The 14,599-nt window shown below is 38.1% G+C and overlaps 1 protein-coding gene across 7 annotated transcripts in view; it reads left to right on the top strand.

Moving 5' to 3' along the window:
* LOC128685489 (uncharacterized) overlaps window positions 1-14,599 on the top strand; it is a 254,154-nt gene that overhangs the window by 139,848 nt on the left and 99,707 nt on the right. For all 7 annotated transcript variants that reach the window (XM_053772051.2, XM_053772052.2, XM_053772049.2 and 4 more), the window contains one exon: window positions 658-870. In XM_053772051.2, the coding sequence (XP_053628026.2) occupies window positions 658-870 (213 nt within the window). The remainder of the gene's footprint in view (window positions 1-657; window positions 871-14,599) is intronic.

The following is a 14,599-nucleotide window of genomic DNA, read 5'->3' as shown; positions in this document are numbered from 1 at the left end:
AATTCCCAGTAATCCTGATACTGTATGGAAATTTTCAATGAATTTTGTCTTTAAACTAACTATAACTGTGAATGAAACACACTTCCTTTCCCCTCATTCCTCCTTGAAGGCTTTGTAGCTCTTCAAACTGCTATACCCTAGTTGCAGTTTTTGAAATTGATAGGAATTGGGATATATAGTACCTTCTTTTATCCCTGTTTAAGTATTGTACTAAATGTCTAACTGTAGTCTTAGCTCATAATTTTACATTATTTTTAGATTGCCAGTTGGAACGTTATTTGAAGAAAAGTTGGAGTTTTTTCACATGAAACTTGTTCTGGACAGAGTGATACCAATACTAATTGTATAACTCACTTAAGCAAGATCACATGCTTGTTATTACCAGCTGTCTTGATAATTCTCTTATATATTGTAGAACAATTTTTAAATATTTTGAAAGCTTTTTTGTATTTTTGTACTCTAGATATGTAAACTGATGCAGTATTGCATTTTACCAGAAATTACATGATATTTGCACTCCTCATGATAGTTATTGGCCATGGAAATTGCTGCTTGGATACTCTCGCAAGTTTCATTTGCTTTAATTTTTACACTGACACTAGTGATTCTTGTATTCATTGAAAAATGTCTCCTTCATTTTTCTTGTCTCTCTTTCAGGGACAGAAACTAGATCAGCCTCAGCAACACCTACATCCACCCTCTAATTATTACACTAACCGGCCTAATCACCAGGAGCATAGACCAGTATCTCTGGAACAACAATGGCAACAGTTTCAACAGCAAGTGAAGATGGAAGGTGGACAACAACAGTATGACCCTTATTCAGCAACTGATGAGGGTGAACACCAAGACACAGCAAGACAGCCACAGGTACTTATTTTTAATTGCAAAACATAGTCACATCATCTATTTAGGGTTAACAAATCTTTACATATGAAGGTATTGTATTTGATTTTTGAGAGTTGCTGTATGTGTATACCGTAGGGCCCCCAACTTACGATGTTAAGTCATTCCAGAAAATTGTAAGTAGTTTTCAAAACTCTGAATTTATTTTCCCAGACACTTATACTAATTGGAAGTGCAGTCAAAAGCCATAATATTCGTTTTCTAATTTCATTTGTGTTTTTGACAGAGTATTTACCTAATATTGTACATAAAATACTGTCCCTTTTCACCTAGAAATACTGTAATATTAAAATTTGTGTAATTGATGTATTATGTATGGGTTAATTAACAGTGCAGTATACAGTACAGATGTGTAGGAATGGGCAGGAGCTGGAGAGAGAGAGAGAGAGAGAGAGAGAGAGAGACAGAGAGACAGAGGCAGACAGACAGACAGACAGACAGACAGACAGACAGACAGACAGACAGACAGACAGTATCTATAAATAGCTTCAATTAAGAAGAGGTACAGTAAGGCTCTTCGAGCCAGGGAAGAGTGTACCTAGTAGCGACTAGCAAAGAGGCTGGACAAGGAGCTGTGACTTCATCACTTAACTACATACAGGCATGTACATCCAAGTGTGCACACATCCCCACACACACTTTTCTCTCTCTCATCTATCTATTCTTTCCTCTCATCTCTCTCTCATCTCATCTCTCATCTCACCTCCCTCTCCTCTCCCTCTCCTCTCCTCTCTCATCTCATCTCTCTCATCTCTCATCTCATATCTCTCATCTCATCTCTCTCATCTCTCATCTCATCTCTCTCATCTCTGTCATCTCTCTCTCTCATCTCTCTCTCTCTCTCTCATCTCTCTCTCTCATCTCTCTCTCTCTCTCTCATCTCTATCTCTCTCTCATCTCTCTCTCTCTCATCTCTCTCTCATCTCTCTTTCTCATCTCTCTCTCTCATCTCTCTCTCATCTCTCTCTCATCTCTCTCTCTCATCTCTCTCTCTCATCTCTCTCTCATCTCTCTCTCCTCTCTCTCTCCTCTCTCTCTCCTCTCTCTCTCCTCTCTCTCTCTCCTCTCTCTCCTCTCTCTCCTCTCTCTCTCTCTCATCTATCTCTCTCTCTCTCTCTCTCTCTCTTTTTACACAGGGTTTGACAAGGTTAGGTTAAGGATCCCTAACTTTTCAAAGCATTTTTATTGTAATGAAACATACAAGTAGGGAACAGGATGAAGTTGGAGCCATCTGTGGGCCAGCATTTTCATCTGATCAACTGACTTTATCTCGTTGACATCATAATGCTGTACGAATGTGTTCCAGACAAGTCATCCTGGGAATAAATGATCTCAGATGAAGTGATGTTCTGGAGAAGGGTACAGCCAGAGTAAAGTTGCTGCTTTCTGCACATCTTGTGGTATAGAAACTTGCTTCACGCTGTCCTTGAAGTGGATCCAAGTGTGGTACGTTTACAATATTGGCCTTGTACATAACAGTAAAGCCACCCACATCCCTCCTGTGTTGAAGGCTCTGCTGAAATGACAGATCTATCCAGGATTGGTTCAGGCGAGAGATGAGACGTCTTGCTCTGTTCTCTATTCTGTCAAGCAGTCGCAGATGAGAAGGGGGGCAGGCGAACCAAGAAAGTGGAGCATACTCAAGGTGTGAGTGTACTTGTGCCTCGTACAAAATCTAGCAACCCCTGCTGTCAAGTAGATGTGAGATACGGCGAAGTGCTGTAAGCTTCCTGGCTGCCTTGTTTGCAAGATTTACAACGTGGTTTTTCATAGTCAGTTTGGAGTCATATTTCACCCCAAGGATATCAACTTCTTCCCCAGGTGCTAACACCCTCCCATTCATCCTTACTACTGCAACGGCATTACCATCTTTGTGCCTAGAGATCATAATCATTTGTGTTTTCTCAGGTGCAAATGATACTTGCCATCTATTTCCCCAAGCTGATATAGCTCCTAGCTTGTGATTGATGTATCTTAGAGCAGCTGGCATCTCTTCTCCTGGATAAGTGAATGTCAGTGTACAGTCGTCTGCATATGCATGGGATTTTGGGATGAGATGAAGGTCATTGAAGTAGACATTCCATAACAATGGTCCCAGAACACTTCCTTGTGGAACACTTGCCCCAATAGGATGTCTTGCTGATTCTGTTCCATTGAGAACTACCCTTAGAGATCTACCATGAAGGTAATCACTAAGAAGACATAGCATAGAGCCTGCAGTTCCCAGAGCTTGCAGTTTTGCTAAGAGGCCCTGGTGCCACACCCAGTCGAAAGCACCAGCAATGTCCAGTGCAACCACACAGCTGACTTTGGATTCACCCAGTGACTGGTGCCACTTAGTGGAGAGGTTTAACAACAGATCAGCAGCAAAGTAACCTTTCCTGAAGCCATATTGACGGTCACAAAGTAGTGAGTGGTAGTCAAAAAACTGTCATTTGTCTTGAGATTATTCTCTCAAGGAGCTTGCCAATGATTGATAGGAGTGACACTGGTCTGTAGTTGCTGATTTCTGCTCTGCTCTTCTTTTTGTGAACAGGGACTACATTTGCCTCTTTCCACAGAGAAGGCCATTTACACTGTACTATGCAGTGCTGAAAGATGCGAGTTAGTGCTGCTGCTGTCTGGTCTGCACATCATCTCAGCAATCTTGGGCTCAACTTGTCTGGGCCCACAGCCTTTTCTTGGTCAAGCAATTTAAGAAGGAAGTGCACCTCTTCCTGTCTTATTGTCACCACTGACAGTTTTGACACAATTCTTGCAGCTAGCCAAGGAGGGTCCTTTGCTGGATCAGGAACTTGCACTTTGGTAGCAAAGTGTTTGGCAAAGAGGTCCATTTTCTCTTGACTACTAGTAGAGGTGGTCCCATCCTGTCCATTTAGAGGTGGAATGAGTTCATCAGGCAGATAACCTTGTCTGTCCTTGACCAGGGACCACCAGGTTTTGGAGCCTACTCTACCTGATGCTAGCTTTCTTTTTGTGTCCACCTCCCATTTAGCAGTGGCTCACTTTTGAATGTTATTTACACAAGGGTTTTACCCCCCTTCTCTATTTACTTCAATTCTTTCTCATTTTATTGTAGTTGATACTCTGTATATGCTCACTCTTTTCTTACTGATGTCTTTGAGTCTTCTGTATGTCCCATATGGGTTTGGCAGTTGTTTTCAATATAGTAATGTGATTGAGTGTGTGGTGTGAGAAAATGGGGGTGATAGGGCAAGCAACAGCTAGACTCCCTCTCTCACTCTTCTATTCACTCCCACTCTAGCAATGTATCTGTTTCAAAATTCTTTACATATGCTCACTACTCCCTCATTGTTATGGTGAGGAGTTAATGTTCCAGGGTAACTAGTGTAAGAAGGTAGTGGTTAGGATAATTGCATGGAGGAGGATGTGGCATGAACTCCCAATGTTTTGTGCCTCACCCTTGGACATATCCAGAATGTGAGCAGTAGAAGTGATGGCTACTACAGACTGTGATTATTTAATTTACAATTCGAAAACAAAACATAAAGTCTCCACACTTGCATAAAATAATGCAAAATACAAATGGATATCGTAAAAACTGAGAATTTATGGATCAGCCTTTAGAAAATTATAAGCACTTCATATAATTCTTGATGAATGTCATATCAAACAATTTTGAACACCATGTATTCATAAAGTGAACAGACAGAGTATAAATGCATTTGTTAAAAAAAAAAAAATAAACGGGAATTTTTAAATACTATTGTCATTTGCAGTGATCATTATTGGTTCCAAAGTGCCAGTATTGTCAGTGTGGAACATTGTAAGTCATAACATCATAAGTTGGGGCCTTACTATATAAAATTAACCATACTTGCATCCTGATACTGTTAGTGTGATGGCAGTAGGCAAAAGCATTCATGTCTACATAAGCTTGTGATAACATAAATACTCAAGTTTGTACTTGATTTTGCCATATATGCTTCAGAACTTAATAGGAGGGCAAAACCAGTCTAAGAAATAAGAGGGATGAGAAAAGCTTATGCTCTTTCAACCCACTCATTGTTACATGCACCTGTATTCATACCGCATGTATGAAGGCTGCTCATCAATAAGTTACTGTAATTTAATTTCACCTTCTTCCAGTACTGAGATAGTGTTGTAAACCAATTCTTCTTAACTGAAGTCATGTAAAAGATACATTTTCACCTACCTTGTGACTATGAGCCTTTATTACTAGTGCCAATAATCTGAAAAGTTCACATTTCTCAGTGAAGAGTTTTAGCTTTAAGTCTTAGATTTCACACTTTGGACTACTTCTTTTTCTCGTTCAAAAGTAGAATAGTTCATTGTTGAGTTTATTATTTTTAGTGTTGGTGTCCTGAATGGCTGTTCTTTTGTATTTCAGTGCCTTATCATCAGTTGCTAAAGAATAAGGCTCAGATTTTACATTGTTGTCATATGCAAAATTCTGCATTTATGTGGATAAAAGCAAGGAAGTTCTTTAAGAAAGAGGAAGAGAAGTATCATTATGTATACAGTTTGATGAATGGAAGAGGGTGATAGTACAAGATTTGAAATATTTAGCTTGTAATATTCAGCAAGAATTGAGGTGTGGATACCAAGATACCAGAGACAAAATTGAAGTGTTTGGTATGATAAAACTTATAAGGCAATGACAAAAACTGATGCACAAGACATTTTGTTGTGAAGGAGCACAGCAACACAATGAATGATAGATTAATTTAACAAAAATCATTTTTATAAGGAATGAGAAAGTGTGGGTGATCATAGTTTGACTTGAAGGGCCACTATACCATTGTCTACCTAATTATTTTACTACATCGATTAGAGCAGGTACACTGTGCCTCAAATGTTTTGTAATTCCTCACCACAGGTGTACCATGCCTCAAAAATAAAATAAAGTTCCACTTGAATGCTTCACATTTCTTCACTTTGTTCATTATTAATTATGTGTACTCTACCAACATACCTATTCTCTGTTGCACATGGAGTATAATAATGGTCTCTTAGGCATTCTTTAAAATCTTCATAAACCTTAACATCTCATTCACTGTATTGGCTTTTCTCATCTTTCAAGTAATTTTCTTACTTTGTTTTTAACTACAGTGGAACCTTGGTATGCAACCTTAATTCATTCAAGAAGGCTGTTCGAGTGCCGCTCCATTTGAGTATCGAACAAGTTCTTCCCAACTAATTTTCTGTTTGGTTGGCTGTTATTACCAATCGTTGTAGGCCCCATGGTGACTTATTTATACAAATAATACAAAAAAAACACCAAAAATTGTCAAGAAACACGAAATAGTTTACAGCGAAGTTCTGGTAGGTTGTATTTGTTTGGTCGAAAGCTGAGCTTTGTTCGAGTAGGGAGCTGGTCATATACCGAGGTTCCACTGTATATTTATAATCAGCAATTCCAGCAAGCATGTGTGAGTGAATGGAAACGAATGGTTTTTGGGACCTGACGATGTGTTGGAGTGTGAGCAGGGTAATATTTTGTGGAGGGATTCAGGGAAACCGATTAGCCGGATTTGGGTCCTGGAAATGGGAAGTACAATGCCTGCACTTTAAAAGAGGGGTTTGGGATATTGGCAGTTTGGAGGGACGTCTAAGCTGTCGTATCTGAGTGCCTCTGCAAAGACAGTGATTATGTATGAGTGATGATGAAAGCTTTTTCTTGGTTTTTGGGTCACCCTGCCTTGGTGGGAAACGGCCGACGTGTTAAGAAAAAAAAATTATAATCATCTCGACTTATTTTTTTCAATCATTTGTATCCTATCTCATCTGACCACTTTCATTTTTCTTAAATGCAGAAGGGCCATTAATTATAATAAAATATTACATACTGAGGTTTCATGGACATTTTAAGATATTGAATGTGCAATTGTTCAGAGAACATTTCATATAAGGTGGAAAAAGATTCAGTACACTGAAGGCAAGCTAACACAAATCACCACAAAAGAGAAGCAGTCATTTTACTAGTACCATAAGACAAAAATATATAAGTAGAACTCTTAGCAGGGATATATATGTAGCAGGACTCTCAGCAGGGATACATCTAAAATGAAGAATCTTAGCAAGCATATATACAAGCAGAAATCTTAGCAGAAAAAATTCTGAGAAGAGGATAAATATACAGTAGGACTGGGAGGAAATAAAAAAAAATAGTATAGAGGTAAAATATCTATTGTAGATCACAAAGTTGGTATTTTAAAAAACAAGAGTAATCAGAATAAAGAATATCAAGGAAGGAATTTCTTTCCTAAAAAAATTTATTCCAGGGACCAAGGCCACTCAGCCAACTACCTCATATTTTTTTATGAGTAAAAACTAAAATACATTAAAGTTACAGTTATCTGCAGGTACCCAAATAGTGCATCTTTTAATTTTTGAAAGCTAGTACAGTAATTAAATTAAAAGAAGTAAAGGATGTCATTAATAAGTAGAAATGTGTTCCATTCAGCTCTTTCTGCTGCTATCTTGTAACCATAATGTGTATGTATTTAAAAATTTTGCCATTATTAGTTCCAATGATGTTAATTTTTTTCCCACAGTATTGTTATTTATTAATAAAATTGATCTTTTAAGATAAATCAGTTGGTTTTATTACTTGAAACATATTGGAAAAGATAGAAAATTGTTGATCAGCAATCTCTACATGTATACAGTACAGTATTATAGTCCCTTAAGCAGTTAATGATCTTGTGTATTGTAGCATGCCTTCGAGTTCCCTTTTTAGAAGTTAAAATTTGTATCCACTTTTATTTATTCTTATTCCATTATTATCAACATGGAGTGGAGCAGGTGGATAGCGCTTAAAAGAAATTTAAACAAGAAAATGCAAATCCATAACAAATTTATGACCAAAAATACAAAATAAAGTTTAACTTCAGTGAAAAATACAGTACTACATATCTTGACCTCACCTGACATCAAGAAGATTAAAAAATTATTAACGAAGATGGTCAGGTTGCTACAAACCCATCATTGGGGGAAAAAAATTATGAATTTTTTGAAAACAGAAACTGAGTGAGAATATAAAATATATAAATAAAATATATGCATAAAATGTATGACCAAAATTTTAGATAATTTGCATGAAAGGTTAAGAAACATATGATTAGTTTGGCCCTAAAGTAATTATAAATCATGCAGATAAGAGTTTGTACTCAGCAACACACTTTATCTTGTACTCTCATACATGACAGATCCTGTTAGACTTTAATTATTATTTATATACTGTACACTATATGGAAAGTTGTTTTTATTACTTTTTTTAATAAGCAAAGATTTAGAATAAAATTCCTTATAAGGAAAAAATTTGGGTTATTATAAATTGTGATTCATCAGCATGAGATGTGTTAAACAGATCACATGATGGAAGGGACAAAATTTCAATAATGAGATAGAGCAACATTTTGTGTGGCAAGTTAAACTGTACTGTATATAACTCTCAAGCACCCTAGGATTCTCTGCTTCTCTTTTCATAGTATACTCTAACACTGGCAGTCCAAAAATTTGGGGTTCCGTGGCATAGTGGAATGAAAGCACTCCTGTACAAAACTAGGATAAATTACAATCCCTCCAAAAAAATGTTAATTCTGTACTGCGCTGATTTTAATTGGGTACTCGCTAATGGCTGTAGTTGCTGTCGTCGTCTTCTAAGTGCACTTAGTTATACTGTATATACAGTGATACCCCGAGTTCTGGCCATAATTTGTTCCAGAAGGCTGTTCGAGTGCTGTTACCGAACGAATTTGTTCACATAAGGAATACATGTAATGTACATTAGATTAGTCTGTTTCAGACCCCCAAAAATACACTTACAAAAGCACTTACAATAATACACTTACATAATTGTTCGAGTTGGGAGCTGTATGAAACTCGGGGTACCACTGTATGACATAGACATGGAAAGTGTGTAATTACAATTTAATACTGCATGTTAAAGAGTGGTTGCTGATCAAATCGCCTGATTGCCACCTCTACTTATTTTATTTTTGTTGCATGATCATCACTCAGTACTTGTAATAACGTTATTTGCCATAACACCTATTTAATATCTTGTTACTTTGACTAGCAAGCTTCAGCACATAACTCGTAATATTACAATCCCGAGTTGAAATAACATCATTATGGATTAAAATTTCTTGAAAAATATGCAAAGTTATGACATATGTCAGTGCTTAAATTAAGAAAATTTACATGGCTTTTAAAAAAATTTCCACTCACCCAAATTATTTTAGGCTTCAGTAAGCACCAGCAAATATATCAGTAAAATTGCATACATAAAGAATTTACAGATAATTTTCACTACCTGTATCAGTTCAAACACTTAAACTGCTGAAAACACCAAAAATACATGAAATTTTACTCATTCAGATGCAGTTGAAATTATACAGTTGAGCACCAAAAGAACAATCAGAGCATAAAATATTATAAAATAGATTTGGTTAAGAACCAAAACTATTAAGATGAAGTGAAAAATTAATTCGGTACTTAGCAGTAAGTGTAATTGTTCTCTTCTAAGTACAACACACAGTTGCTCAGTATATGTATGTCTCATATTGGGTAGTAGCAGGCAAGGTATGTGCATAATTATGGTACAAGAGTGGTTGCTGATCAGAACATTGATCACCTCATAATTTTATCATCTGCATGTTTTGGTTTTGTGTCATGACAGTCACTAGAAACAACAGTAGCATTTGGAAGAGCTTTAGTTCTTAAGGATAATTACAGGCATCTGTAGATGCCTTAATTGCTATTTGCAGGTGTCCTTAGAGTATTGGGAGATTCTGAAGAAAGGCTGTAAATGTTAATAGCATTGTTGAGAAGTTTCTGTAAAAGACAAAATTGAATGTGAGCACTATAAAATATCAAGGTGATGAAAATCAGTAGAAATGAAGAATTAAAGAGCAGAGATAAAAAATGTAAGGAAGATCAGAGAAAGTGAATCTATTATGTTTGGATATTTAAGAGTGTGTGTATAGGATATGGGAATGTACCCAAGTAAGATGATGCTAGTATTGTTGTATTGGTTTGAATTATGGTCTTAGGATGTTGTAGTAAGGAGGAGGAGGAGGTGGTTAGTGGTACTGGAAATACCTTGTCTGAAATCAGTGCATGAGGTGACTGTAATGTGAAGAATAAGCAGTTAAGAAATCTCTAAAATGATGTGGCTGTATGACAACTAAAACTTGAAGAATGGTAAAGGGGTTGTTCAAATGGTTTGATCAGGCAAAGGGAATGCACAGTACAGCTTCTCCTCACTTAATGATGGAGTTCCATTCCTAATACCATGTTGATAAATGAATTCAGTGTTTACAGTAGTGTACTGTATATTGTAATAAACAGAATAGAGGAAATCAGCTCTAATATTCATTATTTAGGTATGCATACTGGTTAGAGAGCCCGTCGTAAGTCTGAGTCATCTGTAAACAAGTACAGTGGTACCCCGAGTTTCTAACTTAATCCGTTCCAGGAGCTAGTTCTAAAGTCGAAACATTCAAAACTCGAAGCAGTATTTCCCATAAGAAATAATGTAAATCCAATTAATTCATTCCTGCTGTCAGGAGGCATGGCAAAATAGTGTTTCAACATGACACTATTATAAACTTACGGCTTATTTATCTATTACAATTCATCTAATATGACATAATAAACAATATAACATAAAAACCTGATACATGTATACACTCTAGAATGAATAAAATACACGTATGTATGGCATTACGTCTGTGGTGGCGGGGGAGGACGCAGTCGCGGGCATTCTTGCTCCAGCTATGAAAACATCTCCCCATTCTTTCCTCCTTCAGATGAGTTAGTATAAGAGAAAACGGAGTTTGTAATGCTAACTGCATTAGATCACTTCTTTCATAAGAAAACCATAATGTAGAAATGAAATGGTGTACATACACCATTTACATACCTTGCAGAAGACAGGCTTTAAACTCCAAAACTTGCTCCTGTGCTGGCATGCAGGAACACATTAAAATCATTAAGAGTGTGTTATTAGTCATGAAGATGCCATATTAATAATAATAATAACAACACAATAATAATCACTCTGAGGCGCATTAAATGTCATATATAGTGTTAATATGGACATTTTGCTTAATCCATCTATGACATTTTTTCAAAATTATATAATAAACATGCTACATAACATATAAACATATAAATTAACATAAATATGAGATGTTTTCCAGTCGGCTTGATGAAGTGAACAAAAACCATTCGTGTCCAGGCTGGTATCAACAACAACAACAGCTGGTTTGTTTACAAAACTCACGAACATGGGGGTTACATACCTACCAAACTTTGATACCTACCTACCTTACTGTTCACCTTACACCCTATATTAAGACCATTAAGACTACAAATATTTTAAGGTAAGTATGTAATGAGTGTACTGTATGTATATGGATTTTATCACTCTGGGAGACTTTAAATGCCTACTAGGACCCCAATGGAAATAAGTCACTTGGTCTGACTTTTTTTGGGTTACCCTAGGTTCTCTACACATATGCTGATATGTATGATAATCTATGTAACTGTATTTGTGTATACCTGAATAAACTTAATATATAATGTGTGGGGTGGGATGGCCAGATGGGGTTACATACCCACCACCCATTGATACCTACCTACCTTACTATTCACCTTACACCCTATATTAAGACCATTAAGACTACAAATATTTTAAGGTAAGTAATGAGTGTACTGTATATGCATTTTATCACTCTAGGGCACTTTAAATGCCTAGTATATAATGTAATGTTCACTTGAGAAAGTCAAACTGACTCACGACGCCTGCGCGGGCAGGCAGACAGGTCTGGTACGTGGTTCGAAACATGGGGCATGTTCGATACTCAGGACAAAATTGGTGCAAAAGAAACGGTCAAAACTCTAACCATTCGATAGTCAATGTGTTCAAAACTCGGGGTTCCACTGCATGCCACTAAGTGAGGAGAGGCTGTATAGGTTTATGAAGGGTTTATAAATCTGGAGTTGAGGGAAAGTTTTAGTGGGTGTTTGAGGAAGAGTTAGGGAGGAGGGTAAGAAAGGCAGTTAAGATGTAGGAGCATTCAGCAGGTACAGTGGTACCTTGACTTACGAGTTTAATTCATTCCATGACTCGGCTCTTAACTCAGTTTGCTCGTATATCAAATCAATTTTCCTCACTGAAATTAATTGAAATGCCATTAATCCTTTCCAGCGGAATTCCTGGCTCTCGGGAGGCAGGAGAAAATACTTCCGTATAATGATTATATCAAATCTACATTTTACAGTGGACCCCCGCATAGCGACTTTAATCCGTGCAAGAGGGCTCATTGTTATGCGAAATGATCGGTATGCGAATGAATTTTCCCCATAAGAAATAATGGAAATCAAATTAATCCGTGCAAGACACCCAAAAGTATGAAAAAAAAAATTTTACCACATGAAATATACATTTTCCTACACACAGAGAGAAGGATACATGCACAATAGTAGAGTAGTACATGCACAATATATATTGTGCATGTACTACTCTACTAAATGAAGAATAAATGACACTTACCTTTATTGAAGATGCAGCAATGACTGATGAGACACTGTGTCCTGGGAGTGCCTTTTCCTCCTGAGTACTGTAGGTCCTGTTTGGCATTTTCTTCCAGAACAGGCCTTATCACACTGTGTATGCCACTACGATTCTTAAATCTCTCAAACCAACCTTTGCTGGCTTTAAATTCACCAATATGAGCACTAGTTCCAGGCATTTTTCCCTGTTCACCTGGGTGTTAGTTGACTGGTGTGGGTTGCATCCTGGGAGACAAGATTAAGGACCCCAATGGAAATAAGTTAGACAGTCTTCGATGACACTGACTTTTTTGGGTTATCCTGGGTGGCAAATCCTCTGGGGTTAATTGTTTCTTGGTATTCTCAATAAGCCACACCAACAACGGTGCTACAGCAGCAGCAGCTGACAGTGCTACAGCAGCAGCAGACGATGCTACAGCAGCAGCAGACAATGCTACAGCAGCAGCAGACGATGCTACAGCAGCAGCAGACGGTACTACAGCAGCAGCAGCAGCTGACGGTGGTACAGCAGCAGCAGCAGCTGACAGTGCTACAGCAGCAGCAGACGATGCTACAGCAGCAGCAGACGATGCTACAGCAGCAGCAGACGATGCTACAGCAGCAGCAGACGGTACTACAGCAGCAGCAGACGGTACTACAACAGCAGCAGCAGCAGCTGACGGTGGTACAACAGCAGCAGCAGCTGACAGTGCTACAGCAGCAGCAGACGATGCTACAGCAGCAGCAGACAGTACTACAGCAGCAGCAGCAGCTGACGGTGGTACAGCAGCAGCAGCAGCTGTACCACCAATAGTAGCGATGGTTGATTGGGGTTTATTATACAACCTGGCCAGCTCGGAGACACGCACTCCACTTTCATACTTATCAATGATCTTTTTCTTCATCTCTATAGTAATTCTCACCCTTATTGCTGTAGGGTTGGCACTAGAAGCTTTCTTGGGGCCCATGGTCACTTATTTTGCAGATAAAATCACCAAAAGCACTGTAATAATACGAAATGTTCCGATTGTATGCTTGGATGTTACCGCGGAGGCTGGCTGGTAAACAATGCCACCGGCGGCACATGTGAGGCTGGCTAAGGGCGCACATTGGACGCGTCTCGGACGAAGAGCGGTGAGCGGGTTTTTGAGCAGTATGCGAGGCAAAATTTTTGCGATAAAAGCGAGCGGTATGCGGATTGTACGTTATGTGATGGCAACGGTATGCGGGGGTCCACTGTATTTATCTATCACAGTTGATATAATATGACATAATAAACAATATAAATAACATAGAAACATGATATATATACTCTAGAATGAATAAAATGTCATGTGACAAGTGGTGGCGGCCACTCCCGAGGTAAAAATAATTATCGCTCTGACCATATCTTCCCATTCTTGCCCTTCTGAGGTCTTATTATAAGAGAAAATGGAGTGTTTGTGAGGCTAACTGCACTAGATCACCAGTTTCATAAGGAAAATGCTGAAACAAAAGGAATTTTCTCTGAATTTTTTTTCCCCTGAATCAGGAGACCTGCCTATGTTTTGGGTGAATATCTCGGAAGAAAATCAGCGTAAATGCCTCGTGCCTTCTCTGCAAGAAAGCACGAGGCACGAAGTACATACTATGCTTGTACTGTTTCGCCAAGTCGACTACAGCACACCTCGCTCATGTTTTTCTATGATTTCATGCTTTAGTTCAATGGACATCATCCTGTTCTTCTCAGCACTGTCCTTTGCACTTACTTTCTTAACCCCCCATGGTTAGAAAAAAGAAATTTGGCAAAATAACTGCACAAAATGCAAGCACAACACAAGAGAGATGGTTCCACGGCAAGGTAACCATGTGCACTGTTGTGGCATTCACTGCACCCACTAGTGGCGGCATATCTGAAGCTCACTTGTAACTCGGATTTTGGCTCACAATTCAAAGCAAAAAATTGACCGAGCGACAGCTCGTAATTTGGAAAACTCGTTAGTTGGGGCACTCGTAAGTCGAGGTACCCCTGTATATACAAGTGTTAAACCAGAGTGGGAACAAGTTGCTTGGAATTTGACAGTACTGGAGTGTGAACAAAGTAATGAAATATCTATGAAGGATCACTTTGGAAAAAGCAAAGATATTTTAATCACTTAATTTGTAG

Source organism: Cherax quadricarinatus, chromosome 8, assembly GCF_038502225.1.
Source record: "Cherax quadricarinatus isolate ZL_2023a chromosome 8, ASM3850222v1, whole genome shotgun sequence".
NCBI classification, from domain to species: domain Eukaryota; kingdom Metazoa; phylum Arthropoda; class Malacostraca; order Decapoda; family Parastacidae; genus Cherax; species Cherax quadricarinatus.
This window is presented reverse-complemented; position numbering and strand designations above follow the sequence as displayed.